General features: G+C 49.1%; 1 protein-coding gene across 1 annotated transcript; it reads right to left on the bottom strand.

Annotated features, from left to right (window-relative positions):
* Positions 1 to 5,490: 5,490 nt before the first annotated feature.
* On the bottom strand, positions 5,491 to 24,523 carry PDPR (pyruvate dehydrogenase phosphatase regulatory subunit). The gene is made up of 17 exons (XM_010148651.1): positions 24,297 to 24,523; positions 21,972 to 22,105; positions 20,915 to 20,996; positions 20,657 to 20,820; positions 19,544 to 19,665; positions 18,605 to 18,722; positions 17,130 to 17,279; positions 14,243 to 14,435; positions 12,612 to 12,736; positions 10,842 to 10,997; positions 10,607 to 10,740; positions 10,113 to 10,261; positions 8,714 to 8,826; positions 8,264 to 8,358; positions 7,543 to 7,632; positions 7,091 to 7,273; positions 5,491 to 5,895 (listed from the first exon to the last, which is right to left on the bottom strand). Exons 1-17 carry the CDS (start codon positions 24,521 to 24,523, stop codon positions 5,491 to 5,493), a joined length of 2,640 nt encoding a protein of 879 aa, XP_010146953.1.
* Between the last annotated feature and the right edge of the window lie 795 nt (positions 24,524 to 25,318).

Raw genomic sequence — 25,318 nt, forward strand, 5'->3', positions numbered from 1 at the left:
CAGCTCCCCGAGTTCGGTTCAGTGTGAATTCCAGCAGCACAATGCCCACCACCCCCAGTGCCTGCTCCGAAATTCCCGGCTCGGTACGCTTGGCACGGGGGTTCCCACGAGGCACATCAAGGCTGGTGCAGTCCGCGCCCCAACTCCTCACCTAAAGCTTTAAGGCATTCAAGAACATGGAAAGGCTTTTTTCCCCCCTCCCTCAAGCGCAACGCTCTTGCCGGGGGCCGCAGGGACGCCACAATCCTAACGCTTGAGGGAAGTTTAAAGTGCAAAGAAAATTTCCAAATGCTTTTGAGAGACAGCTTGAAGTCGGCTGACACTAACCCTCCGTCCCCAGGTCCTGTTCCCTGGCTGAACGCTTCTTTTTAAAAACACGAAGCCAAACGATGACTTAAGGGAAAGGCAGTTTGCAACAGAAAAGCATCCTGAAAGGGGCAGACGCTAACCTAACCTACAGGAAAATAATTTGGGATGACAGATCTGCAGGTTGTGAACGCTTGGCTGGACGCCAGCAGCAGCGAATCGTTGTGTTTTAAATAAGAACAACTTCTGCCCTTGCAACATCCCCTGCCAAACACAGAAACTACCTTATTTTTATAGCTTTCTGCCCCAAACGTTGGGGCGAGCGCTGAGGCTGCAGAGGAAGGCGCTCCCTGCGCCGGAATCGGGCCGGTTGTCTCTCCAAGGCTGGACTTAGGCGGTTGAGTAATGGACAAAGGATCCGACCGCCTTCACACCCCTCTGTCCACCCCAGTTCAGCCACCCCGCCACCCCCCGGGGTGGGTTTTATTTGGCCATGCCTCGCTCCCTGGATGGGCAAAAGGAACCGATGTGCTCAGCTGCCTGAGGAAGAATGGGAAAACCCTGGCACTGGGAGAGGGAGGGTGAAATGATGGGATATACAGCAACCACAAATCCGCCCGGGAGTCTGGATGTATAAATTGAAATCAGGGAGGTTTAGATTAGATACCAGGAAGAAATTCTTCACAGAGAGGGTGGGGAGGCACTGGGACAGGTTGCCCAGAGAAGCTGTGGAGGCCCCATCCCTGGAAGTGTCCAAGGCCAGGCTGGATGAGGCTTGGAGCAACCTGGTCTAGTGGAAGGTGTCCCTGCCCATGGCAGGGGGGGGGACTAGATGGTCTTTAAGGTCCCTTCCAACCCAAACCATTCCATGATTCTATGATTCTATGTTGGTACCTGCACCATCTGACAGCTGAGGAGCCTAAATCCATGCAGAGATGGATCCAGAGCCAACCTGGCTCTGACACCAGAGCCGAGCCCTGCGCGCCAGCGGTCCGAGAGCAGCACAGGCCGGAGTCAGAGGTGTCGCAGGAACAGCAACACGCCTGACGGCAGCTGGAGTGCGACGGCAGGAAGGAGGAACGCCGCTTTACGCCAAGGCGTGGCGGAAGCAGGGCCTCCCCTCGCAAGGGGAGTACAGCAACGTCAGTAAGGTGGTAAGAAACTGCCCAACAAGGCACATCAAATCGGGACACGGGAGTAGCAGAGGGAAAAACAAGAGAGAACTACGCCTGGCAAAGGCGGATGGGAGCATTGCTGTTTATCCACCCTCCTGAAGCAGAAACAGCATTCCCAAGCCCTCAGGGCGTTACACACAACCAATAAACTCCCCCTCTCCAGCACCAGTTGCCCCCGAGCTGTTGCGTGCGCACAGGGACGAACAAACCACGAGAAGACAGGGAAGGACACAACAAGCGTAGGACGATGGAACGCCTCGGGAAGAGCCATTTACTGGAAGAGGCTGCCTGGCAGGCGCTCCCTCTCCTCCCCGCGCTACAGACAACAAGCAAAGCCTTCCCAGCGTGTCAGTGCTCCGCACCGAGGCGGATCCGCCCCGGTCACGCCAGCAAACCCACTGGGGCGTTGGCGTTTGGGTAAGGATGCAGCAAGCCGACGCGTGCCAAGGGCGCATCGCCCACAGCGGTTCATCCCCCCGCAGGGCAGGCTTTCCGTAACAGATGGGTAGGGGAGTTTGTTAGCCCAAAGGATGAGTTATTTTCTCACGTTAAACCCCGGCTTCCCTCGCGAAGACGCCGGCGTGCACATCGGCAGGCCTGTTTCCACTCCGGACAGCAAGGCCCGGAGCACCCCAACACCCCGCGGCCGCTCCGTGCGGAGCAGACCCGCTGCTGCTGCTTGGGCACGGGATGAGGCCGTCACCCTTTGGCTGCAGGGCGGGGGGATGCTCTTGTAGCATCTCCCAGCCGCAGTTTGTCGTCTTCCCGTGCAGAACAAAGTGCCTTTCCCAGCAGAAGGCGTTTTCAGGATGAGAATCACGAGGTGTGAATTTACAGCCCGCGTTATTTAGCATCGTAGATGCCACGACTGTGTCACAGCAGCTTCCAAGATCCGATTTCTAGTTTTCCAAGAAGAAGGTGTACTGAAGGTGGTAACTCTTAACTGATTTTGTCGGTCTTTTTATAGGCACTCTACTTTTACTCATCAGATGAAGGGATTAGAGCTTACATCACCGTTTAATACCTCTGGAAGAAAACACTATGCCGGAAGGACCTTCCTCGGCCTCAGCGTCCAGCACGGTTTTAAACCACGCTATCCAATTGTCCCTCTGACGGGTATCCAAGTCGGTGAAGGCCAACTATTCTTTAACCTGATAAGGTTAAAAATAGCTGCCAGAAATTAGATTGTCTAAGCTGGAAGAGCAGCCAAAAGACTCTGTGTTCTGGTACAAAACAGGAATCAGAATTCAGAGCAGGGAAAGGGAGAGTAGGTGTTAATGAGCTGCAAGACTGACAATTATCAACCCCCCTCTCTCTCAAACGGCAAACATACCACTACAGAAAGTGCTGCTCCATCTACCAGCACCACGGAAAACTCTTTGCGCTCTATTTTTGGTACTGAAGAGTCAGTAGATGTAGACATAAAATAAACCTCAGCAGACATAACGACAAAAGTAGCTCATAAACCACCATCTTACTGTCAGAGCTGCTGGGGAAGAGGTGCCCGTAGCAGAAGTTGTCTGAGGAACTCACGGGCACCCAATGAATTTGGGAAAAGGGGAGGAATATAACCTGGCTGTAACTTAAGTGACACAACGGGAGCACGTGGCTGGCGGCGGAGCGCGTGCTGCTGGCCTTCCAGTGGGTCTGAACTCGTTCCAACTCCGCAGGGAGCAAAGCAGAGCGTTCGAGCTCACGTCTCTTCGGGAGCTGCACCAAGCGCTCCGCTCGCCTCAGCCGGACTCGGGGCTTTCTCCCGAAGAAGTATCGTCCCCCACCCGCAGCAACGAAGGGTCGGCAAACTGTGGTCAGAAGGGCTGCGCTAAGACATCCTAAGAATCACGTGTAACGACGCCCGTTTCCCTGGATAAGGGAGGCCCAGCGACATCCCATAAATGCAGTGCAGGGAGCAGGGTCCTCCTTGGTACGCACATCCAGCACGGGAACAGCGGGACCAGCATCTCTCTGTGCGGGATGCGGATGGATTCTAAACTGCTACTGAATGCCTCAGGAACCTTTCGTTTAAGCAATTAATTCTAACACACCAGGGAAAATTTCAAGTCAGAGAGCAACGCGAGGAGGATTTGGAAGAAGTGACAAGCACGCGGGTTTGCATCTCAATTCACAAGTAAGCGTGAAACCCCTACAGAGGCGACACACTACAGAGGAATTCACCCTTCACCAAGAACAGCACGCTCAAAGAAATGACACCTACGTCCAACCTACTACCCCAGGTGCTCAATGCCTGAATTCTCTCACCCTCTTTCCCGACTCTCCCAGGTTTCACAGCCTCTGTATCACCCTGGATGGGGAACCTTGCTCTGACAACCTGTTTCAAGGCGTAAAGGATTTGGACTTTCACCTTCGCTGCCTTAGGGCCATCCGACTCCTTCAGCACGCTGAGAACATCCAGGTCGTGCACCACAGACTCAACTGAAGGCGTGACCTGAAACAACCAGTGCAGCACAAAACATGAACCAGGGAAGGTTTTGAGCTCCTATGGGCAGCACTGATGCTCCTCACTTAACTGGAAAAGGAAGTGTCCAGGAAAGGGTCCTAGATCACAGAGAAAGAGTTCATCATGGCCAGACATCAGTGCAAGGTTGTGTTTGGACTCAGACAGGAGCACCAAGACCATGAGTGGGGGACAGAGGCAAGGGAAAACATTTAATTGATCTTTTTTCACATAAATAAGGCATCTGTAGGAGGAGCATGATGGCAGAGAGCTGTGCTGAAGGGAAGCAATTTGTAATCCCAGCACCACACTCCCTGCACTCCCTCTGCTCAGTCCCTTCAGCTGAGGCGTTGCCCAGACACACAAGTCAGAAGCACAACAGATCTGAGGGGGAAGCCAGAAGCCCCTTCTCGCGTCCGGCCGGCACTGCTGAGCTGCTTTCCCACCCAGGGGCTCTCGCAATGCTGCCCGCATCCCAGGTGAGACAGATGCCGAGCCTGTTCCTCTAATCCAAAAGAACCACGGGCAGCCAAACTCACAGGATGTCCCCTCCCACTGCTAAAGTTCCCCGAACCAAGACAAGTGCTCATGAAATTTGTGTTCACTGCACGGACCCTGCCAGACGGGCTTGAGCGAGCCACACGAACCAAGGAAAGTGAAGGAAAATCCTCGACGGGAGTGGGCCGCTGAAACAGCAGCAGCATTTCAACACTGCCATTACCATTAAACACTAACAGCTGTCCTGGTCAGAAATCAGCGTTTTTGCTAATTTAAAAAAGCAACCCCAAATCTCAGTCCTTTAGAGAAGTGAAACACACATGTTGATCTTCAATTATGCTTATAGAAAGCCGTTCAGTTTCGGTGACCCCACGCAGAAAATCCAAGCCAACAGCAAACTTACTGGCGCTCTGTCATCTCAACGAGCTGACGATTCTTCTGCTTGGCTCCCTGTTAGGGTAAAAAACGAACCGGTGGACGAAGAGGGGCAGCGACAGGCTGGGCTCTACCGAAACCTGTCGCGTTGGCTGCTGCTCACAGACGCTGTGTCTCGTGCCAGTGAGGTAGCTGATGGGTCTATTGCTGTGTGCCTCGACGCGCCGACCCCTCTGCTGTGCGACAAACGGAGAGCAGGGTGAAGCCAGCGGCGTTCAGCTGAGCTACAGGCAGCAAACACCTGCTGTCCCAGGCCTTACGCTGCCAGGGGAAGGGCACAGTCCTCAGGGGCTCGCCCGAACCCTTCCCATCACCGCAAGGTAGGGCCTGTGCTGGGGGTTCCCTCCTAGACAGGCTTCCCACGGGTTCCTGGATGCATGCTTGGCACTGTGCTTCTCCCACTGGGGCAGGGGGGAGCCCGGCAAGCCAAGGGTCAGAGGATGGGGAAAGCTTGAAAATTAAAAGTTTTAAAATATACAAAATGTACTTGAAAACACACTGAAAAAGTGTAAAAGTTGCAAGAGAAGAAAGGAAAACAAAAGAAACGTGAGGAGAGAGGACTGGAAGATGGCGGCAGAAGACTCCGGCTCGGGAAAAGGAGTGGGTCAGGTCTAGTCAGCGCTACTCCCTCTGGTAGTCGCTCAGTTCCACCTCATCCTTGCGGCGCCGGTGTGTGAAGAGAGAGCTGAAGGGGTAGAGCTTGGCTTTGGCCTGGAAGCGCTGCCCAGCGATGTCGATCTCGTACTCGCCCTGGTTGATGAAGTCGGTTGTCACCACCAGCTCTTCCCCCGTCTTCTCGTCGAAGTGCTGCACGAAGCCGAGGCAGACGTGGCGCTCCAGAGTGTAGCTGTAGGCACTGCTGGTGGTCTTGCCCACGTAGCGGCCGTTGCGGAAAATGGGCTCCCCCCACCACGGCCAGAGGTCCATATCCGTGTCGTGGTCCTCAAGAATGAACATGGTAAAGCGCTTGTACACACCGTTCTGCTTCTGCTCCAACAGCGCTTCCTGGCCAACAAACTGCATTCCCTAGGGAGAAAAGGAAGAGTCAGCGGATGAAAGGAACGGCCACTGTAGCCGCCGCGGAGTCACAGCAGGCAAGCTCACCCGCACAAGGCGAATCTGCGCCTGGAACTCGTGCCCTGTCAAGACAAGCTGCTGCTGTAGGCAAGCAGCCCAGCGCGGACAGAAGCTTTCCTGTCACATTTGTGGTTTCAGACCTTAGAACGCAAAAATATTTGTGAGGTGGGCCTTTAGAAACTTCATTCTAATTTTCAGCATAGTGAGAACACATCACCATCCTAGTTTTTGCCATTTTCCTGGTTCCTGAAGCCTACCATGTTTTCTAAACCAGAGGGGAACCATAGCAACATATGAAATTTGTGCCCCTCATCACTACACTCCCTTCTCTGAATTATTTGATATAAGCATTTGTTTTGGCCTGTGCAAAGATGCCAGAAAGAAGGCAACAAGCGCCTGCCATCACCACAAGAAGGATATAGAGAACTTCCCTCCTTCAGTAAAAGTAGAGAATGCCTGCTCTTGGCACCCATCCTCACATTTAACTTCATATCAAATGCCACTTAGTGCACAGGCTGGCTTTCGCCTCATCAGACTGGGAAAAGAGCTGGGAGGAACACGAACTCTGAGCCTCTGTAAAGAACACAGCACCCTCGCTACACTGAGCATTGCACACATGAGCAACGCAGGACGCTACACAGATCACTGGGAATGCTGCCCAGGAAGGGGGAAGACGAGTATTTTTGACACTTCCAGCAACTTTATGAAGTACCAGAATAGAATCACAGAATTGTTTAAGTTGGAAAAGACCTTTAAGATCACGGAGTCCAACCATAACCCAGCACTGCCAAGCCCACCACTAAACCATGTCCCTAAGCACCTCATCCACACATCTCTTAAATCCCTCCAGGGCTGGCGACTCCACCACCTCCCTGGCAGCCCATTCCAATGCCTGACAGCCCTTTCCGTGAAGACATTTTCCCCAATATCCAACCTAAACCTTCCCTGGCACAACTTGAGGCCATCTATAACCAATACATATAACCAGTATAGGTTACAGTCACACAGTGCACACAGCTCCACCAAAAACTCGATCTGTCTAGCCACCTGGCCGGCAGCCTTTCCAGTCCAGCTCCACTCTCCCACCCACACCTGCTGCAGCACAGACCCCATTGTCGGAGGTGATTTCAGTTTCCCACTGTACCTTTTCCAGCTTGACCTGGAACTCGCGTCCACACTCCATAGGAGTGGTAAAGGCATCCAGATCCTGGCCCCAGAAGGCAAAGAACTTCTCGATGCGTAGGCTGCGGAGTGCGTAATAACCGGCGTTCCGAATCCCGTACTTCTGTCCCATGTTCATCACCTCGTTGTAGACATGAAGGGCGTACTGCAAAGGAAGGGTGAGACAGAGCTGCAGCCAAGCACCAGGGGAGAGCAACAGCGGGAGACACCTGCTGCAGGTGCGACTGTGCCTCCGGAGCGCAGGAGTTCTGCCTGACTGGGGTGTTACACGCAGCAGGGAAGCTCCCCTGATGCCTCAGGAAGCTCTCCCATGGTACAGAGCAGACATTTGTTTCCCTGAGTCAACTGGAAAGTCTTTCTGATTATGCATGCAAGCAACTCTGTTAATTAGCTACGGCCACAGCGTACTCTTACCTCTATGGGGATATAAAGCATGAATCCAGGTTCTCCCGTGTGAGTGATACTCATCACACGGATGCCGTTAGCATAGCCCACGCTCATCTCCTGCAGAAGCAGAGGGGGTGGAAATCATCCAAACTGGAACACAGCACAGAGATCCAGAAGGAGTGGAGTGCATAACTCAAGCCACGCTGGCCAGCCCTCTCCCCTTCCTCACTGCAGCTCCCCACCAGCTCATACTTGCACAGAATTTAAATTTAAAAATTCCAATCGCGATACCACATTATCCAGACTTCTGAACCCCCCATGACACTTGGCAATAAGCCTCGGAAGCAGGTCGGGAAAGGTTTGTATTCTAGATACAAGACAGAAGTTGAATGGCAGCTATCTGCTCAGACTTTCAGCGTGACAGGAGACGACTCCCGAGTCACCGATCCCAGCTGCCCCTCTGACTGACAGCTTCAGAATCAATTACAGGAAATAGTCCAGGATATCAAGTGGCACCAAGCCTACAGTGAGGGGAATATTGAAAACAAATGCATATTCACCGGTACATTTAGGAAGCAGAACCCAAGTGAGCTTAGTGAGTACATCACCAACCTAGCTCAGTAGCTGCAGTAAATCTACATGCAAACCAAATTCCCCTCTAGCTACCCAAAATGTAATTCTTCCCCTCCTTCCACACACGCACTGAAAAACCTAGCAGGGTGAGGAGGGAGGAAGCGCAGTCACTCACCTTGCAAAAGAGAGAGGGAAAGTGTTCTGGAGTTACCGGGGCATATGACAGCTCTGACAAGACATCGACAGCACGAGGGCCGATCAGGTTGAGAGCTGCAGAGGGGAAGGGAACAGTATTAGGATGAGCCTGGAGGGGTCTTGCCCGCTGCCAACTTGCACATACACATGCCCGAATTTTTAAAGTCTTAGTGTTTACTGTACTAATAGGTACATACACATTTAGGAACAAAGGGAAGAGTCATTACACCCTCTCTCCTGACAGTCCCCAGGGAAGGAAAGCTGTCTCCTAGCTCACAGCTTGCTAGAAGGGAGTCTTCAAATTCCTGTTTTCATCCAACTGTTTGGAAAGGAGACCGAGCCACCACTCTAGCCACCTTAAACAATTAGTAGGCATGCAGCACATTTGCCATTTCAGGCTATTTAAGGTCTCCTTTCAGTGATTTCTCACCTGTGTATTTCCAGGTCACATCTTCCATGGTCAGGTTGCTGTCATCGGGCAAACGGTTCTTCAGCCAGGCCCAGCAATGGACTTGCTGGTCAGTAGGGGAAATCATGAAGAAGCTGGAACAGACAAATTGAAACCAGGAAACAATGAACAGACAGCCACAAGAGGATTCAGTTCGTTCTTTGTCCACGAACTACTGGAGCCATTCAACAGCTTCCAAACAAACAGGGGACCAAAACAAGCTGGTTCGCGAAAACCACAGCTCGTCTCTGGATCGATGCCATCGCATCTGTCACGCCAAGAAACCCCAGCCTTCCAGCACTAGCAGTCGTCTGGTGGCAGGAGGTGACAAGAAGGGGAGGACAGGCAGTTCTGCAAAAGTTCACAGGGTGCCTCAGAAGCCACAACCATTCACAGATTCCCCGTGAGCGATTCTGCCTACTCGGACAGTCAGAGTGCTTGGTTCACACAGCAACTTCTTGTTTCAGTAAAAGTCTTTTCACAGACAATGGTGGTTATTATGAACAGTTTCCAAAAACAGAACTCCCCTTGATACGTGAAAATGAGCTACTTGTTGTGTAAGTCTCTCTCACACAAAGAGCAAGATGAAGTACATTATTGACAGGGACAACATCTGCAGGAATGACTAGGCAAGGAGGAAAGCCGCTGGTTTCACACAGGGAAGAACAATACTTCTAAGCAATACATGAATGCAGACAGAAGAGGAAGGGAAAGAAAAGCTGTTTCTAATTGCAAGAGCTGCAGCAAAGAATGCCTTCACAGCAATACAACAAAAGCAGGCACAGAAAACAGCCCAGAGGTACAAACCCAACCTTCAACATGAAGAATCTTTTAAAAATAAGGTTTTAAAATGCCAAAGAGAGCCCAAGCTGCTGACTCTAAGAATGAGATGCTGTATAGTGTCCGTTTGCACCAGCGAGCACAAAAAAAGAGCCATGAGAGACTGCAGAGCTGAGAATTAGAGTTCCCATACTGCAATGAAACCTGAAAAAGTCAGAAAGCACGCAACTCCAAGGAGTTGCATTGGCCGGGAGCCAATGAGGAACTGCTTGGTTTACACTTTAAATGATTACCTGAATTAATAAATTCTAATGACTGCTGAAAACAACTTGTATTTCGACTGAGAAAAATCAAACATCCGAAGGCCTAACACTTTGTAGAAATCTGTGTTCATCTGCAGGCCCAGCCAAAGGTGTGTTTTCCCCAATACTGGCCAGTTCAGGAGCTCCCTCTCACTCGGGCTACCAAATTGGGAACACAAGTGCAGAATCACGCCGTTTTTCTTTACAGAGGGGAGAAGAGTTTATGATCTCTACTAAGAGGTTCTTAAAGGCCTCACGACCCCCAGGGTGATGGGTGAAGATGCTGTCTGCCTACCCACCTGCGTTTGCTCAGCCGCGCGATGCTGCAGTCGTTCTCGTAACCTCCTTTCTCATTAAGCATGCCTGTATGCACAACATGCCCAACTGGCACATCCAGGTCGTTCGAGAAGAGATACTGCAGACTCTCCAGGGCCTGGTTTCCCGTGGACTACAGGAATTGAAAGGGAGAGAGAGTCAGACAAGCTGTCTGAGCAATACAAATCCACCGGGGCAGTTTGAGATCTCATTAGCGTTCTGGCCCAAATTCCTTCAATTTGTAGTGATAGTGACAGCGGTGTCTCGAGCGTAGCGGGATGACATAGTGCCGGAGCTCAACTGCTCTTCACAGGCTAAGCTGGTGTTCCTATAAACTGGGCCTTCGGCAGCCAAAAAGCAGCCTCTGTTAAATGCTGACTTCCTCTCTCTGTCCTCAGCGGACAGGCAGAATTTTGGGAAGCAGCCAACCCCCAGGCGAAGGCCACCTTTACCAGGCTGACGCTTCCCAGGTACTTACGCTTATCTCAAACTTGGTAAAAGATGACATGTCAATGACACAAACCGCTTCCTTGCAGCACTTGACTTCGGAACCCACAATATCAAACCAGTCTGGTTTGTAAAAGGTTTTGCTCTGATCCAAATCCAGCAGATCTAAGGTCAAGAAGAGTCAAAGGGATAATTCATAAACAGATGAACTGGGATCTTACGCAGACCAACAGGGATGCACTAGGCAGAGGAAAATACAGTCTCACCTTTCCCAGGTGGGACAAAATACTTGACTCTCTCAAATCCATGCTTCTCCATCCACCTAGCTCCCTGCGCATCCAGACGGTCGTACAACGGTGAAGTACGCAGCTGTCTGCCAGTCTGGAAGTCCCAACGGGGAACTTTCAGATCGCACATGAGGGCTGCAACAGTCACAGAGATCCATTATTAGGCAATGCGATTATCTAACATTATCTTCCAGATTATCAGTAAACATACTTGCTAATATCTGAGCTATTAATGAAATTCCCTGAAACGAGTTCTGACCTCCCTTTTCTGGTTTTGAAAACTGACAAATCTGGTTTGATCTGTTTATAGCTATTCAAAATCAGAATGACAATATTTGCACAGAACCACTGTATTTACAGATACTTCTGGGGTCACGAAAACACCGCCAAGAAAACAAAACCTCTCTGTTTTTCATGAAGTCATGCTGACTAGCACTAATCACGCGTGATTCCTGCCTGACAGCGCACTATACCAGGCACTTATCATTTTGACAATACTAATACTGGGGTAGGCAGCCCACAGCTACAAGGATCCTCTAATTTACCTTCTTAAATATTGGCAGCTCAGCCTTTTCTAGTTATTGAAGCTTTTCCAAATGGCTCCTGTACCTTTTCAGCCAAGATAGAATATTCTGATTTAGAAAACAAGTTACCCTAATAAATGTTTAGCATCCTCCCTGGTTACCAGTGGGGAGCAGTAACTCAAAGATGCTTGAATACTGCTTTATAGATGTTAAGTTTTTACATAGGTCACAAACCGTTTAAAATTGAACATCAGCTGAATATTTCTTACTGAATACTTCTATTGGTTTTGCCTCATAGCTAATGATTTAATGATTTTATTGGCATTATCCGGTATTGGTAGTCCTGAAAGAGTGGGTAGAAGGCAGAATAGATTAGAAGGGGCACATAACACTGCAGAAATTGAATATAATACTTGTAAAAACTAGAGTGATTCTGTGGCTATCAGAATCAAGAATTGTATGGAAAACCAACTGCAGAATAATGCCCAGAGTAGAGAGTGATTTTGCTGGGAGCAAGGTCAAAGCATAAGGTTTTTATCTCCTGGATACAGCAGGGCTAAGAGGTTTACCCATCCAAACAGATGTTTTTAGTTGGTTTTAGTTTAGATTTGGCATCCAAATAATCATTCATGTATTGCAGCTTGTGCAGCACTTCTATTTGAACCTTAGAAGCTGCCCACATTATCTCAGGACAGATTATTAAACAATAGGAGGAAACTAAGTATGGCTTTAGACAGGAACAATGACATCTCAAATCTATCCTGCAAGGTATTTATCTCAGACTTGGACAGGAGAGAGCAGAGTATGTCAAATAAGACTTCCTGAATGATGTACTAAGTTGGAAGTGATGGTATTTCCATACTGTAATGATGCGCAAAGAACAACGATGCGCGAGACGGTGTCCTATTCCCAGTTAAGGCCTTGGTATTGTTTTATTAGGCTGGAGTCCTGCAAAGATACGCACAAATTTCCCCACACCAGAGGCAAAACACAGAAACAGGAGAGAGCAAAGTACCAACAGCATTTCTTTTAAGAAAAGTTAATAAGAATACTGCTAAAATAAACCCTCTATACTTTCCTTTCTCCTGGGAAGAGGCTGTATTGCCACAAAGGAAGCCAGGAAGAAGGAAAATGGTTCTCAGAGTGATGAGAGAGGAGGGACAGCGCAGCAAAGAGGAAAATCTTGGGCGCCCTGGCCAGCACTGAATGCAAAGACCTCACTTACGCATTACTTCCATCACACGGTGACGGAGGAAAGTGCGACTGCTCTGAAGGGTACCAAAGCGTTTCAAATCCAGAGGCCAGACATTTTCTGAAGGATACCCATTTACCATCCACTCTGCCAGGTACCTGATGGAGGAAGTAAAGAAAGACTGAGCTATCAGCCAACGTCTTAAGAGTCTAGCTTTGAAGTCAGAAGCAAGGCAGTTTGGCCATGAGAACTTCTTGCAGTAGGGAGAGAGAAGACAGCTAACACGACGTCCTAAATACTAGCAGAGTCCGAAAGGTTTCCCTTTATAAAACCCATCCACCAGATGCCCAAACTATTAATTTCCCATTAGGATGAAGCATACAGGGCAGCAGGAAGTTAAGGGCACGTGGTAAATGCAGCCAGCGCCTGGGCAGCCTGGCTGACACCGTGTCACGTCCTCTGGCTACACTACAAAAGGAGGCGGCGCGTACGTTTAGGTCGGAGTTAGGAGGCCAACTGCTTTGTCATTTTTCAGTACCTGGTGTAGGCTCAGCCACAAACCATCAGTGACAGCATTCATTTCAGCACGAGGTGCCAGCCAAGTTATGTTTAGCTACACTTCTAGCAGTGAAGGTGGAAGGCATGCTCCAGAGCTAAAGGACAAAGGCAGCTCAGACCAAAGCAGAGCAGAAGGATCTGTTCACGGTCAGTAAACAGAAAAACAAATGGGTTTGAGACTGAGCATCAAAAGTTACATTAGCAAGCTAAGCTGCTTCTCTTGAGGCTGCAGCAACAAACGGACAAATAGTGCTTTTACCTTCACAAATTATTTTGATGCTTAGAGAACCTCACTGCAAAGATTCTCTATATTTTATACGGCAAAGAGAAAAAAATCGTGAGTGGCTTCCCTGGTGAGTTAAGTTATTAGACCACAGACAGAAACCAGTGGAGACAAACGCAGATACTGGCACCTGCCATGAAAAATGAGCAGCTTGGTCAGGTGGCTGTAGGGCAGAAGGGATGCTGGGTTGCCAAATCGGAAGGAGTGATGATCATTCTGCAAGCAATTTTGCTGCTGGGATCACATTTATACACCAAAGTATTCGCATGAACGCAGGAACTGGATTTTACGGGGAGACGATTCCATCCCCAGCTCGCTGGCAGAGGACAGCCTTTAACAGCACTGGCACCGCATACGCGGGTGCTTCATCTGCATCAGATTCACTCTGCTTTCCAAGAAGTTAACTGCTGTGTCAACTTGAATGACTTCAATCAAATAATAAGTTAAAGGGGTCATGGAGTACAGAAGATGAGGGAATATATGCTTTAATAAGCTTTTATCTCTTCCTGATAGATTAAAAAAATCGGACCAGTTAGCCCTCAGGAGGCTTACTTGATCCCCAGCAGGCTGCTGATCACTGAGATGTGATCCTGACGTGTGCAGGATAAGGGAGTCCAACATAAGATTCGGAATACACACAGAGGAACATAATCAGAACAGGGCAACTGCTTCTCTTCTTCCCTCCAGTTGGAAACGAAAGAGGAGTCTTTGTCAGAGAGGAGGTGACAAGTACTGGCCAGAACATTCTACACAGCAGATCACCTGAGCAGTCTCTGCTTGGTTAACACCTTACTTACACACGTAGCAGTGATAAACCACTTACCTGCCTGCTCCCCCACCATATGAGATACCAGCTGAGTTCATGCCAGCCAGGACGAAGTAGCCCCGCACGGTGGGTGACTCTCCCATGATGCACCGCATGTCTGGTGTGAAGGACTCGGGGCAATTCACTAACTGCATGATCTGCAGAGCCTCCAAATCCGGCATCCTGCGCAGGAGGGCGCTCAGAAGAGGCTCTAGGACCCAAGACAAACAAAAAGAAAGTCACAGCCTTCAGTCTCGACGCATCTCAGCTACTTCACCTTCAAACTGGACAGCACGGCAGAGGTACGCTGTCAGCTGAACAGATGGAAACTGCTTCCATGTTTCGACTGAGCTGCAAGATAAACCGTCTACCTGCTGAAATCAAACTATCCGAAATGGATCACACAGCGTACCACAACAGCAGCCGTACCGATTCAGACCAAGAGCCCCGTATTGTTTTCAACGGGGCAAGAGCATCTTCAGCTTTGTTAGGGAAAACAACAGGAACAGACATCAAATAGATACCTAGCAAGGGGAAAAAACACTCAAATCTGTATTTCCTAAAAACCTGGTATGTTTTCCCTATTGAGTAACCCCTAAACTGATCTCTCTAAGCACTTGAGCAGTCTTCTCCAAATTCATGAACACATCCTACAGACACTAACAAGGAGTTCCCCATATTTAGCATGTGTTGCACAAGGAATCACCTCCTTTTGTTTTGAAATTCACACTCCATTTAATGCCTCCCCATTGGCATAACAGAAGAGACAGTGGACAGATCCCCATCTATCCTGTCCTCATTCAAGATTTCGTAGACCTCCGTTTAATTCCCTTTGATCAGCCTCTTGCTGCTCTTTCTCCAAGCCTTGTCCAGTCATACGATACCCTCTGGAGACAGGGAGCCTACAACAACAACTAGGATCTGGCAAACTCTCCTGGTTCCGCACAAATCCAAAGCACAGCCTCACACTAGCTACTGTAAAGAAAATTAACTCTATCCCAACTAAAACTAGCACACAAACCAAATCAGTTTTGCATAATGACTGTGTTTTCTGCTCCTTTCCTAATAGTTCCTAACATGGCTTTTGCTTTGACTGCTACTGAGGTGACGTCTTCACAGAACTAATACAACCCCAAGGTCAGTTGAAAGCCCATCATTTTGCACGGTGAAAACAAGACCATCCCCACGCCCCTGCGTCACTTCACATTTATCCTCACTGAATTTCCTTGCCACTTCATTGCCCAGTCAAGCTGGAAAGGTCCTTGGGCAATTCTGCACAGCCTGACATTTGAGCGCGTTAATAAAAGGATAAGCTATCTACTTTGTTTTTTCTTGTCCGGAAGTTACCTCTGCATAGTACTCCTCCAGAGAAAAAGCCCTCAAGATTCAGCACTAGTAACTCTCCTCAGCTTTACACACAGCACTAACATAATCAGATTACATATTACCTAAGCATTACAAACAGAAACCATCCTTCTGACCATCTTTTTCCTCCCTCACTCCTGCATTAGAATCCCAGAGTGAGAGCCTGTAGCTAGATTCTTTTCTTCTTATTGATACAAAGAGGGATCAGTGTCAGACTTGTTCTCATACCCAGCCCAACCTTTAAGCGACTGTGCAGGCTATTTTAGAAGCACAAGGTATTCCAACGAAAGAGATCAAAGCAGTAATGCACGAGCTCAAACCACAGGAGCTGCAGCCCTAGAGAAGGATCAAATACTCGCTGAGTAAGCTCTGACTCGGCTCAACTGCTCGCTATGCGTGGACTGATAAAAGGAACAGCACGTGCCAGTGCTTCCAAAAACTCGGGCGACTGGTGGGTGCCAGCAAGCAGCACCTTTTCATTTCAGCAGTACCTAGAAAACCAAAAGGGAAGTAGGGGCAGAGCCCCAGCAACTCATTAGTGAAGCTACTATCTTCAAGCAAGTCTGTAGGCATCCATCGATGTACAAACCTGCAGCACAGAACTGCACCCCGTCCTGGCTCCACCCTCTGGAATTTAAACTTCTGTGGTATCCGAAGGGTAGCTCACAGAAATGAAAGTAAAATTAATCAGTTTAACCTGGGGAGCAGCTGGAAGAGCACACTGCCACCGCAGAAAGCAAGCAGTGAAAACCCACCCGCGCCTCGACGCACACGCGCGTGCGAGGATGCAAAGAGCTCTGGCCTGCAAAGAGCTCTGGCACAGGGAAAACTGGATCCTGGGGGAAAAAAAAAAAAGGAACATTTGAAGATTGGAGGGCACACACAGACTTCCCAGGCATGAAAGAGGGTGAAAAAAAAAGGGATGTAGGGACCACGCTACGTTCTCTCCTACCGAAAGAGCCCTCCCTGTGTAAAAGGAGACGCAGAACATAGAAAGAGACTCAAGGAAAACAGGAAGAGAAAGACAGAACATCATGAACGACGGCTGTCAATGGTGGGACGAAGTCTGGGAAGCACCAATACCAAGTTCTGCCCGCAAGGCAACCACTGCCGCTGGAAACGCACTTGGCTGTCACTGCCGAAGGGAGCTGCAGAAACAAAATGCCACGGCTACGTGGAAGGTCAACGGTGTTGGATCCGCAGCGTCACAGGAGGAGCTGCATGTGGCACTGACAGTCAAAAATCAAACGCAAGGGAGGAGCGGCACTGGGAAGTTTACAGCACCTCACTGCACTGAAGGAAGCTGATATATGCTGGGGGTTAGCGGGCGGTTTTCAACACCACAGAGATATTGGTAAAGGGGTTTTATGGAAGTTACTGACAAGATGAATGAATTTGAGAGGATGTTCATCTCACCCACACCTGTCAGGAAAAGGCAGGCCCATGCTGGCTGGTCAGCACAGCTGGCATGGTTGCTAGCTCTGCCTTCTGCTGAAGCCACGTAGTTCCTCGGTGTGGGAATCTTTCTTTCCCAACGTACCAAAATGATCCCAGTCTTCTTGAAGGCTCTGAATCTCCAGCTGGTTCCGTCCCTCCGTGAAGAGAGGTTTGGGGTTTTTCTCGAAGCCTCCGGAGAGGATGCCACCTTGCCAGTTGCGTACGTAGATCCTGCCATCTGGGTCTACGATAGCTGCAGAGGAAAGAAAAGAGGTGGGAAGGGCACTGAGAGAAGGGATAACTGTCACAGGCTGTTGTTCCAACAAGGATGGGGTCTGGGGACAGGCCAGGCCCAGCTGGAAGCCCCGTGACATGAGAAGGGACAGCCTCAGTCCCCCAGCCCCACGCCTTCATGCCATTCCTGGCTCTCACGTCACCCCCTGGGGAGTTTTGATTATCAGAACAACATTAACTCCCACCACAACCATGCACATTAACTTTTGGGCAGCACAGTAGACTGAACTGAACCTAAAGAGTGCCCAAGCCAGCAGGACAGTGTTACCAGGAGTGGGAGGATGCACGAGGCAGGCAGGTCCCTTGTGGCACCGGTAAGCTGTTATACTGGCTTTGTTCCACTGGAACTGCACCCAAGACCAGACCTTCCATCAAGAGATGTCCTGCCCTCCCCCTCTTTCTCTTCCTCTGTTAAGAACAGTTAATTTTAGCGGGGATGCGTCACTGATCCAGTCTGCTGCACAAAGAAGGTGGGCAGCACTGGGGTGAGGACAAGCAGTCAGGTCTGGATTGCTTCTTCCAGTGGTGGTGTCAGCTTGAAGCATTTATGATACTCCACCTGACATGTTCCATAGCAACTTTTAACATGTACTGAAAAGCTGTGAATATATTCATATATCTGTGAATATATATGTATTTTTTTTAGTTACTCAGTCAAGTAAAAGTGCAGCACTCAGGGACTCTGGTCAGGCAGCTGAATTCCCTGGAGAGTACACAGATTACTCACTAGAAGCAGAAACACTTGCTAAGGACTGAGAGTGAACAAAAGCAAAGCTTTCCACTTCCCAACCAGAGTTTCCAAACACAAGGGCTTTTCTTGAAGAGATCCAAAAGCCAGAACATGGGGGAGGAGCAATTACCTCAAGTGTGTGGTTGCCCCTACAGCTCATAGACATGTAAATGCCATTGTAAAGCCTTAGCTTCAGCTGGAGGGAAGGAATAGATGGGCCATTTGGGGACAGCAGCCTGCAAGGAAAACATAGTGCCAAGGCTAGCACCCTCTCCAGCCCACAAATGCAACAATCCAAGTCTCTGACACACCTGCTAGTCAAGCTAAAGTCAAGGTCATTCTCCTGCTAAGATGACCAACCCCGAAAATCCAGCAAAAGCTTTCCCAAGAGTGAGGAAAGAGATTCTGCCACTGAATATTCGGAGCAATTCAGCCAGAATGTACTTCAGAATCCCAAATGAGCTGAGAACCTATAGCTCTTTACTACTACCATAAACTCCCTGTTGCCATGGAAATTCAGCAAGGAAAGTGAGGTAGGGCTGAAGAATCCTTACTCGGTAAGGTGCTTGCCAGAGGTTCCTTCAAAGGATGTGTCAGGAGGTAGAAGTGTTCGCAGGCATGGAGTGGGATGTTGACTGGTTCCTCCACAGTGTGGCCCAACTCATAGGCCCACTGAAATAAAAAGGTGCGTGTTAGAATGCGAAAGAAGATACCAAACTCCAATTAAAAAAGGCAGGACAGGTCCTCTCTGGGGGTTGGCTTTCATGAAAGACACAGTAAGACTTGGTTCAATCCCCTAAGCCTTAAACATACACAGGTTTTTTTCTTTTCTCTTACAATTTGAACTGTTTAGGACAAAGACTCTTTTACTGTTCCTCACATAAGATCTAAGAAAGTGGGACCCCGGCTCAAGACTAGAAGTATCAACACACACTGCAAAACCAAATAAGATCTGTACACCAAAGTCAACATGAGGCTTCCCCTCTAGAAGCAGAATCGTCAGGATTGAGGTGCTGTACTGCTAAGACCCCATACTGACAACACAGCCAGCTGCAAGCTGAGAAACAGCAACTGTCAGGTGCGTTTTCACAGTGGAGAAGGCACTAAGGATGGGGTGAGGGGGAAAGGAGCTTTTAAGGGTGTGTGTGTGAGAGAGTGAGAAGGGTAGAGGGGGCCTTGACTGCCTCACTAAGAGCCAAAGCAAAGTTCCTCACGTCCGAAGGGTGCACCCCCTGCAGAGCAGAGCTGTACCCCCAAGCTGCAGGGTGCTGCTCAGCAGGTTAGCATCCAGCCTTTGATGCCAAGCAAAGAGCAAGCACGGCTTTCCTCCTTCACCCCTGATGAACCACACGACTTTGATATACTCCAGTAAACCAAGCTACAACATGGACTGTAAAAAAAAAAAAACAACAAAAGAAAAGGAAACCAAAAGAAGCCCTGAGGAAAGTGCACGTGGTCCTAACCAAAGGGAGAAATAGACAAAATAACTCAACCTGGCCAGCACAGTTGACAAAGTACTGGCATTGAATCTGGCCTCTGTCAGTCTCGACTCCAGCCACACGACCCTTCTGGACCGAGACATGACTGACGCTCGTCCGTTCGTGAATCTGGACACCTGAAGAGGAGATAAGAAAGTCAGAACACCACGGGCCTCCTTCCTAAGGCATCAGGCTGCTAACATGAAACCCTTAAACTCAACCTAAACGCTTATTGTCTCCAAGACAGAATTTCTATTCTTGGCCCAATAGTTCTTAAGTGAAAGCCTGTTATTTGTAAACCGACATGCAACAATTTGTACATCATTTAAAGGCTGAGACTGTAAAGAGTTACCCTTTTTCCATGTGACAATCTGGTGATAAATACACCCCAGTTACCAACAACATGAAAAAGAGAGTCTCAGCTATGGTTTTCTTTCCATTACAAGTCCTTTCTGCGACAAAGTTTGCAGTTGCAGCCGGCAAGACTGCTTCTTTTATCAGTCATTTTGTGAAAAAAAATCAATTAACGGTATGCAAAAAAAAAGCTGGACTAAAAGAAACCAAGAAAGGTATCTTCCTAAGTAGCTTCTTCCAATCCGATGGACCTTCACCCTTAATGAACTTCATCTCCAACCTTGCTCCCACTTTTAGACCACTCCAAATTTGCCAAAGTGCTGAGCAAACAGCATTTACTACGACACTGCCAAACCATTTCCACAGCATAGGTGCCCAGGGAAATATTCCACAAGGACTCATTCACACCTTTTCCTCTGTAGGTAATTACCAGTCTTTTGACGTGTGATTCTGAGTCAGGTCCTACGAAGGATTGTTTTGGGGATAAAAGAGTGTGTGCTTGTTCAGCACATAATTAATACATAACCAGTGAGGACAACAAACTGGTGTTTGATCTGTCACAGCCGATGTGTAAAGATTCAGCATATTAAAAAAAAATTCAGCCTGGTTTTTGAGAAAAAGTAGATTTTTAAAGAATCTGAACCTTACAGAAATGACCAAGTTTTGGTCTTCAGTGCTCAGAATACCAGAAGAGATGCGGAACGTCATTTTCTTTTATGGAAAGAAGGCAACTACAATGCAGGACAGAACTCCATAGATAAAAAAACCTCCTACCATTCCGCGAGGCAGTGGTTGCCAGAGCCAGACTCACGCTGGCGGATGACACAAGCGCATCTTCTGGCACATACATGGCCCCCACAAGGTCATGGATGTTGATCAGTGGGTGGAGCTGTGCCACTTGCTTTGGGGTGATGATTTCGCAAGGTATCCCCATCACACTGCCACGGAACGTAAGAAAAACGCCGCCGTTAAGTCCCGCAGGAGAGAGCTGATGCCAACTTCAGATCAGTTCTATATCCCGCTTATACGTACTTCAGTGATGAAGCGATGCGCTTCAGAGAGATGAGGCGGTCCTGAGTCTGTGCCAGCGAGATAGAGCCTGTCTTCACGTACCCTGCGACAACGACCACAGTCGAGTCAGATTCGGACAGGATCTTGGGATTCTATTCAAGCTCAGACCCACCGCTTTAACAGAACTGCAAACCCACCGCTTTAACAGAACTGCAAACCCATCGCTTCCACTACTCAGGAGCCCAGAAATCCCAGATAACTCTAAAGATGTATTGGCTAATAATGAAAAGCTGTATTAAGTCAACTTTTCAAAAGAGCAACTGAGTTGTTGTTAGAACTTGCGTTGTCTGCCACATTCACTCGTGTTTATACAAAAATTCAACTACACAGGGTACCTGTTAAAAGAGAGACGTTACAGGCAAAAAAAAAAAAGTGATCTTTGCAGAAGAATACCACCTCAACAACTAAACGGTGACATGTTGTGATTTCACCACCTGCACCAGATTAGCACTAACCTCAGCTACGGGCACAGTTATTAACCTCTGCTGAGCCTGACGTACCCCAAGTCCTCGCGGCAGAAAAGGTTCAGTCATCAAGCTGTTCTCACCAGGTCTGTGCCCAAGCATTTTGGAGAGAGAGGGAGAATTTCAATGCCACCTTTTCTTGTTACTCCCAGGGTGAGACTAGGGCACGATACCTTGCTTTGCCTATCCTTCAGTGCTTCTGTTAACCTTCTCTTTTTGCAAAGTGAATCGGTGCAGAAAATGGGCTGTTTGCTTTAGTCACTGCAATTTACTTTTTTAGTGTCCTCGTGCAAATTCACCTACGTTTGCCCGAGTTACAAACAACAAAAATTGTCACAGCTTGCGGGTAGTCTGCCCTCCGTTCGCCCATGATGCCCTTCTTCCCGCTCTTCTGATCCCATTAGTAACATCCCTTTGCCTCTGACTCCGTCCAACGGATTGGTTTTGAGCAGAAACCACCAACACTTAAGACACCGTAAAATGATGTTTGTGTTTCGGTGTCCGTACTTGGATTCAGTTTCCCAAAGCTCACTCAACAATCCCACTTTCAGTACCTGTTTTCACTCCCGTCTCTTGTTCCAGCTGCTGGTAGAGCTTGTTTGAGTAGTCTGCCATCTTCAGCTCTATAGACACGTGCCTGGCCGTGCTCACGATGCCAGCACAGAAGCGAGTGGTACCAGCAGCCAATCTGAAGGAGAAGTTGCACAACACAAGGCCTCATCTGGCTGACCGGCAGAGAGGCAGGCACCCCCCTCCCCAGCCTGATCCAGCAGCTCTGCTGACAGCACAAGCCAGACGGCAACCTCTCCCCCACACCTGCCAGACCAAAAGCTGTGGAAGTTGGGTGATGCAGGGATAATGCCACCTCTAGAATGCTTTTCCTTTAGCTCAATTTGGAAAATGCATTGTATTCCAAGACCGTTTCTCCTCAACTGTTCTAAACGCTCAAGTTTTTCCAAGAAAGCACTTAAAAAATAAACTTAAGTCGACCTGCCTACCTGACTCTTTCTTTCTCCAAAGCAGGATTTCCCTCAAATGAAAATTAACTTGGATTTGAGTCTTGCATCTTTGCAGCGGATCTGTTCTTACTGACAGGCACACATACTTCTTGCCTCTTTTTACTTAACCACTTAACCACTTTTTTAAGGGCACTTTACTTTGCCCTTAACCACTGTCCATCGACCCATTTGCTGAAGGGCTGCTGTAGAGATGGAACCCTATTATAAATAGGATTATATACCTCCTATATACCTGCAGCATAGACAGGTGAAGACAAGACAATTAGAACTAAGCACCTCTCTCCCAACCTGCTTCCACAACACTTCTAAAGTCATCTTTCCTGTTGCTGAAGCAAGCCTGTGTTTTTCCGCTCGCTTATGCAAGACTGCTTTTGGCCTGGCGCGTCCGTATTCCCTCAGAAATGCAACCTGAGCGAGGGAGCCTTTTCGCTACATCCCTACTCACAACCGAAGCAGCGGACGCGTGCTCTCACCACGCTGCGCTTCACCTAAGACGGTTCTGCTAACGCAACGCTCGTCTTTCTCCTTCAGCACACACAGGGACTGAGCTGGGACAGCATTCCTGTCCCACTCCAAGCCAGGAAAGATGACATTCCCTCACAAATAGAGTCTAGCAGCCAATTTCACTCGGAAGGACAGCACTCACGAGGTCTCAGATGAGACCAACCAATTTCCTCTCTTTGCAACTGTACAGAATCCGATACTACCTGCTTCCAGCCGTGCAAAGCCACGGAACTACAGCTCACTATTCTGGGAAACACATCAGGTGGGAAGCTCTGAGCCAGGGGCTAAACATTCTCTGTCCACCACGTGTTTAGGGCATTAAAAGCTGCTGCGGTAAACGCCTCTTCAAACCCACAAAGACTTAGCACGCTCACGCCCCTGGTTCCTAAATTGCGTAACAAAAACAACACAAACCCACCAAACAGAAATCAAACAACAGGTATAAGGGTCTTTCAACAGGACCTACATTCTGTGCCAGACTGCAGACCCAGCTCAGTGAGGAGCACACACAGACTGGATTCAGCCAAACTGGAGCGGCCGTAGCCTTCTCAGAGATACCTCCCACAGCAGACAAACCAGACAGCCCTGCATGCAGGGCAGTGTCTGCTTCTAACCACCCCACCTCCTGCAACCTCTTCAGAGCTTTGCTGGTGGTGTAATACTTTATATAAGCATCAAATCCTGCTTCTAGCTATGGATGCATGTCTTTCAGCTTTTTCGTTCTCGTACAGCGGTCCATCTTTGCCAGCCTTTTACACGATTACCTGAGATCACGCCAGAGCAGACGCGTATCTCCCGAAGGAACCATGGTCCATGGAAAAAAAGCCATGCCAGGGCTGAGTTCTCCTGATGGGAGGACCCACACTACAGCCCAGTACTGCCATCCCCCCAGCATTCACCCCCTGCGCTTCTTGGGGTGCAGGAGCGAAGTTAAACACCAGAAAGGGGGACTTTTAACATTTGGGTTTTTTTCTCATTACCTGAAATCTATTCTAATTGGCATTACATTAATTCTCCTCAAGTCAAGTTTTGCCCACAGCAGTAACTGGCAAGCAATATCCATGTCTTTATCTCAAGCCATGAGCTTTCTCAGCTTTCTCCCTGTCTTGCTGAGGAGGGAAAGCGAGTGGCTATGCAGGAGTCTGGCCCTTAACCACGGTCAACCCACGACAATCAGACAAGGGAAACCCTTCACCTTGCAGGTCTGCCCCATGCTGTGAAGAAGCATTACTAAAATTCAGAAAAAGCTTATTCCAGGGGTCCAAGTCCAGGTGAAGATGCAGAAATAACACATCAAAGAGATGCTGCTACTCGTGGAAGTCCTGTTTCTTTGGTTTTGTCACCGAAAATCCTTACCTGCCCTGCTCGAGTAAGACTACATCCTTCCAACCCATCTTGGAAAGGTGATATGCCACGGAGGTGCCCATGATTCCACCACCACAGATGACAACCTGTGCCTGTGCCGGCAAGGGAAGCGGGTGAGGTTCTGCCATACTTGAGGTACTTCGCCGGGAGCAGGTCATTCTTCTCCATTTTGCGGTAGCCGTCCGCCACCGGACATCCGACAGTAATTGGAAAAACATGCTGGCAGCGATTTGTCAGCCTTCTTAAAGCACCGCCTAGGCGTGCTCAGATGTTACGCCAGCACCACTCCTTCTAGGAAGGAAAAGATGAGAATGGCATAACCACTTATCTTACTGCACACAAGGTTGGCAGCGCCAAACGTCACACGGCACGTCGGGTACGAGCGGACACGGGGAAGCTGGGGAGTAAACAAACAGGAGAGCAGTTACTCCGTCCTGAAACAACAGTCCTGCTACAAAGACTCAAACTTAGAATGTATAACAGGTACAGAGCGTTACACCTTCATTTTTGGTGGCAGCGTAACTTGACAGTGAGCAGAGAACCAGGTGAAAGCTGGAAGAGAATGCCAAGGACGCTCTCACACCAGCAGGGAGATGAGAGAAAGGCTGCTGGCGCAGAACATGCTCTGAAATCTTTCACAAAGGCTGAGGTTAACAGGGTGCAAACAAGTTTGATATTGCTGTCAGGCCTTTACCTGAGGAAGGAGACAAAGTCTGTGACCAGAATCCCTAGAACAAGGGGACACCCTCTCCGTGAGCTGCACCACGAGTGAGGGCAGGTAACCCCACGCAGCACCTCAGGCTAGTGACCAAGGCCGGGGGTGAACGGGGTTTAACAACCCTAAGAGGGTTACTGCTGCCGGCTTAGGGTTTCTCCACAGATCCCACGGCACCGACGGGCCGCCACGCTGCCCGGTCCGACCCTGACGGGAAGGGTGTCAGGGTGCCCCCAGGCAGCCCTCGACGAGGGGGGGACACCGCCGCCTCGGCCTGCTTGCCTCGGCCGGAGCCCCC

Source organism: Eurypyga helias, unplaced genomic scaffold (assembly GCF_000690775.1).
Source record: "Eurypyga helias isolate BGI_N326 unplaced genomic scaffold, ASM69077v1 scaffold29483, whole genome shotgun sequence".
In the NCBI taxonomy this organism is placed as follows: domain Eukaryota; kingdom Metazoa; phylum Chordata; class Aves; order Eurypygiformes; family Eurypygidae; genus Eurypyga; species Eurypyga helias.

Coding starts and splice junctions, on each gene's coding strand:
- PDPR (XM_010148651.1), bottom strand. CDS start 24,523: ATGTTTTTCCAATTACTGTCGGATGTCCGGTGGCGGACGGCTACCGCA. Junction 20,997..21,971: donor AGAGACGGGAGTGAAAACAG/GTACTGAAAGTG, acceptor TCGTTGTCGCAG/GGTACGTGAAGACAGGCTCT. Junction 17,280..18,604: donor TCTGGCAAGCACCTTACCGA/GTAAGGATTCTT, acceptor TTTCCTCTGCAG/CTATCGTAGACCCAGATGGC.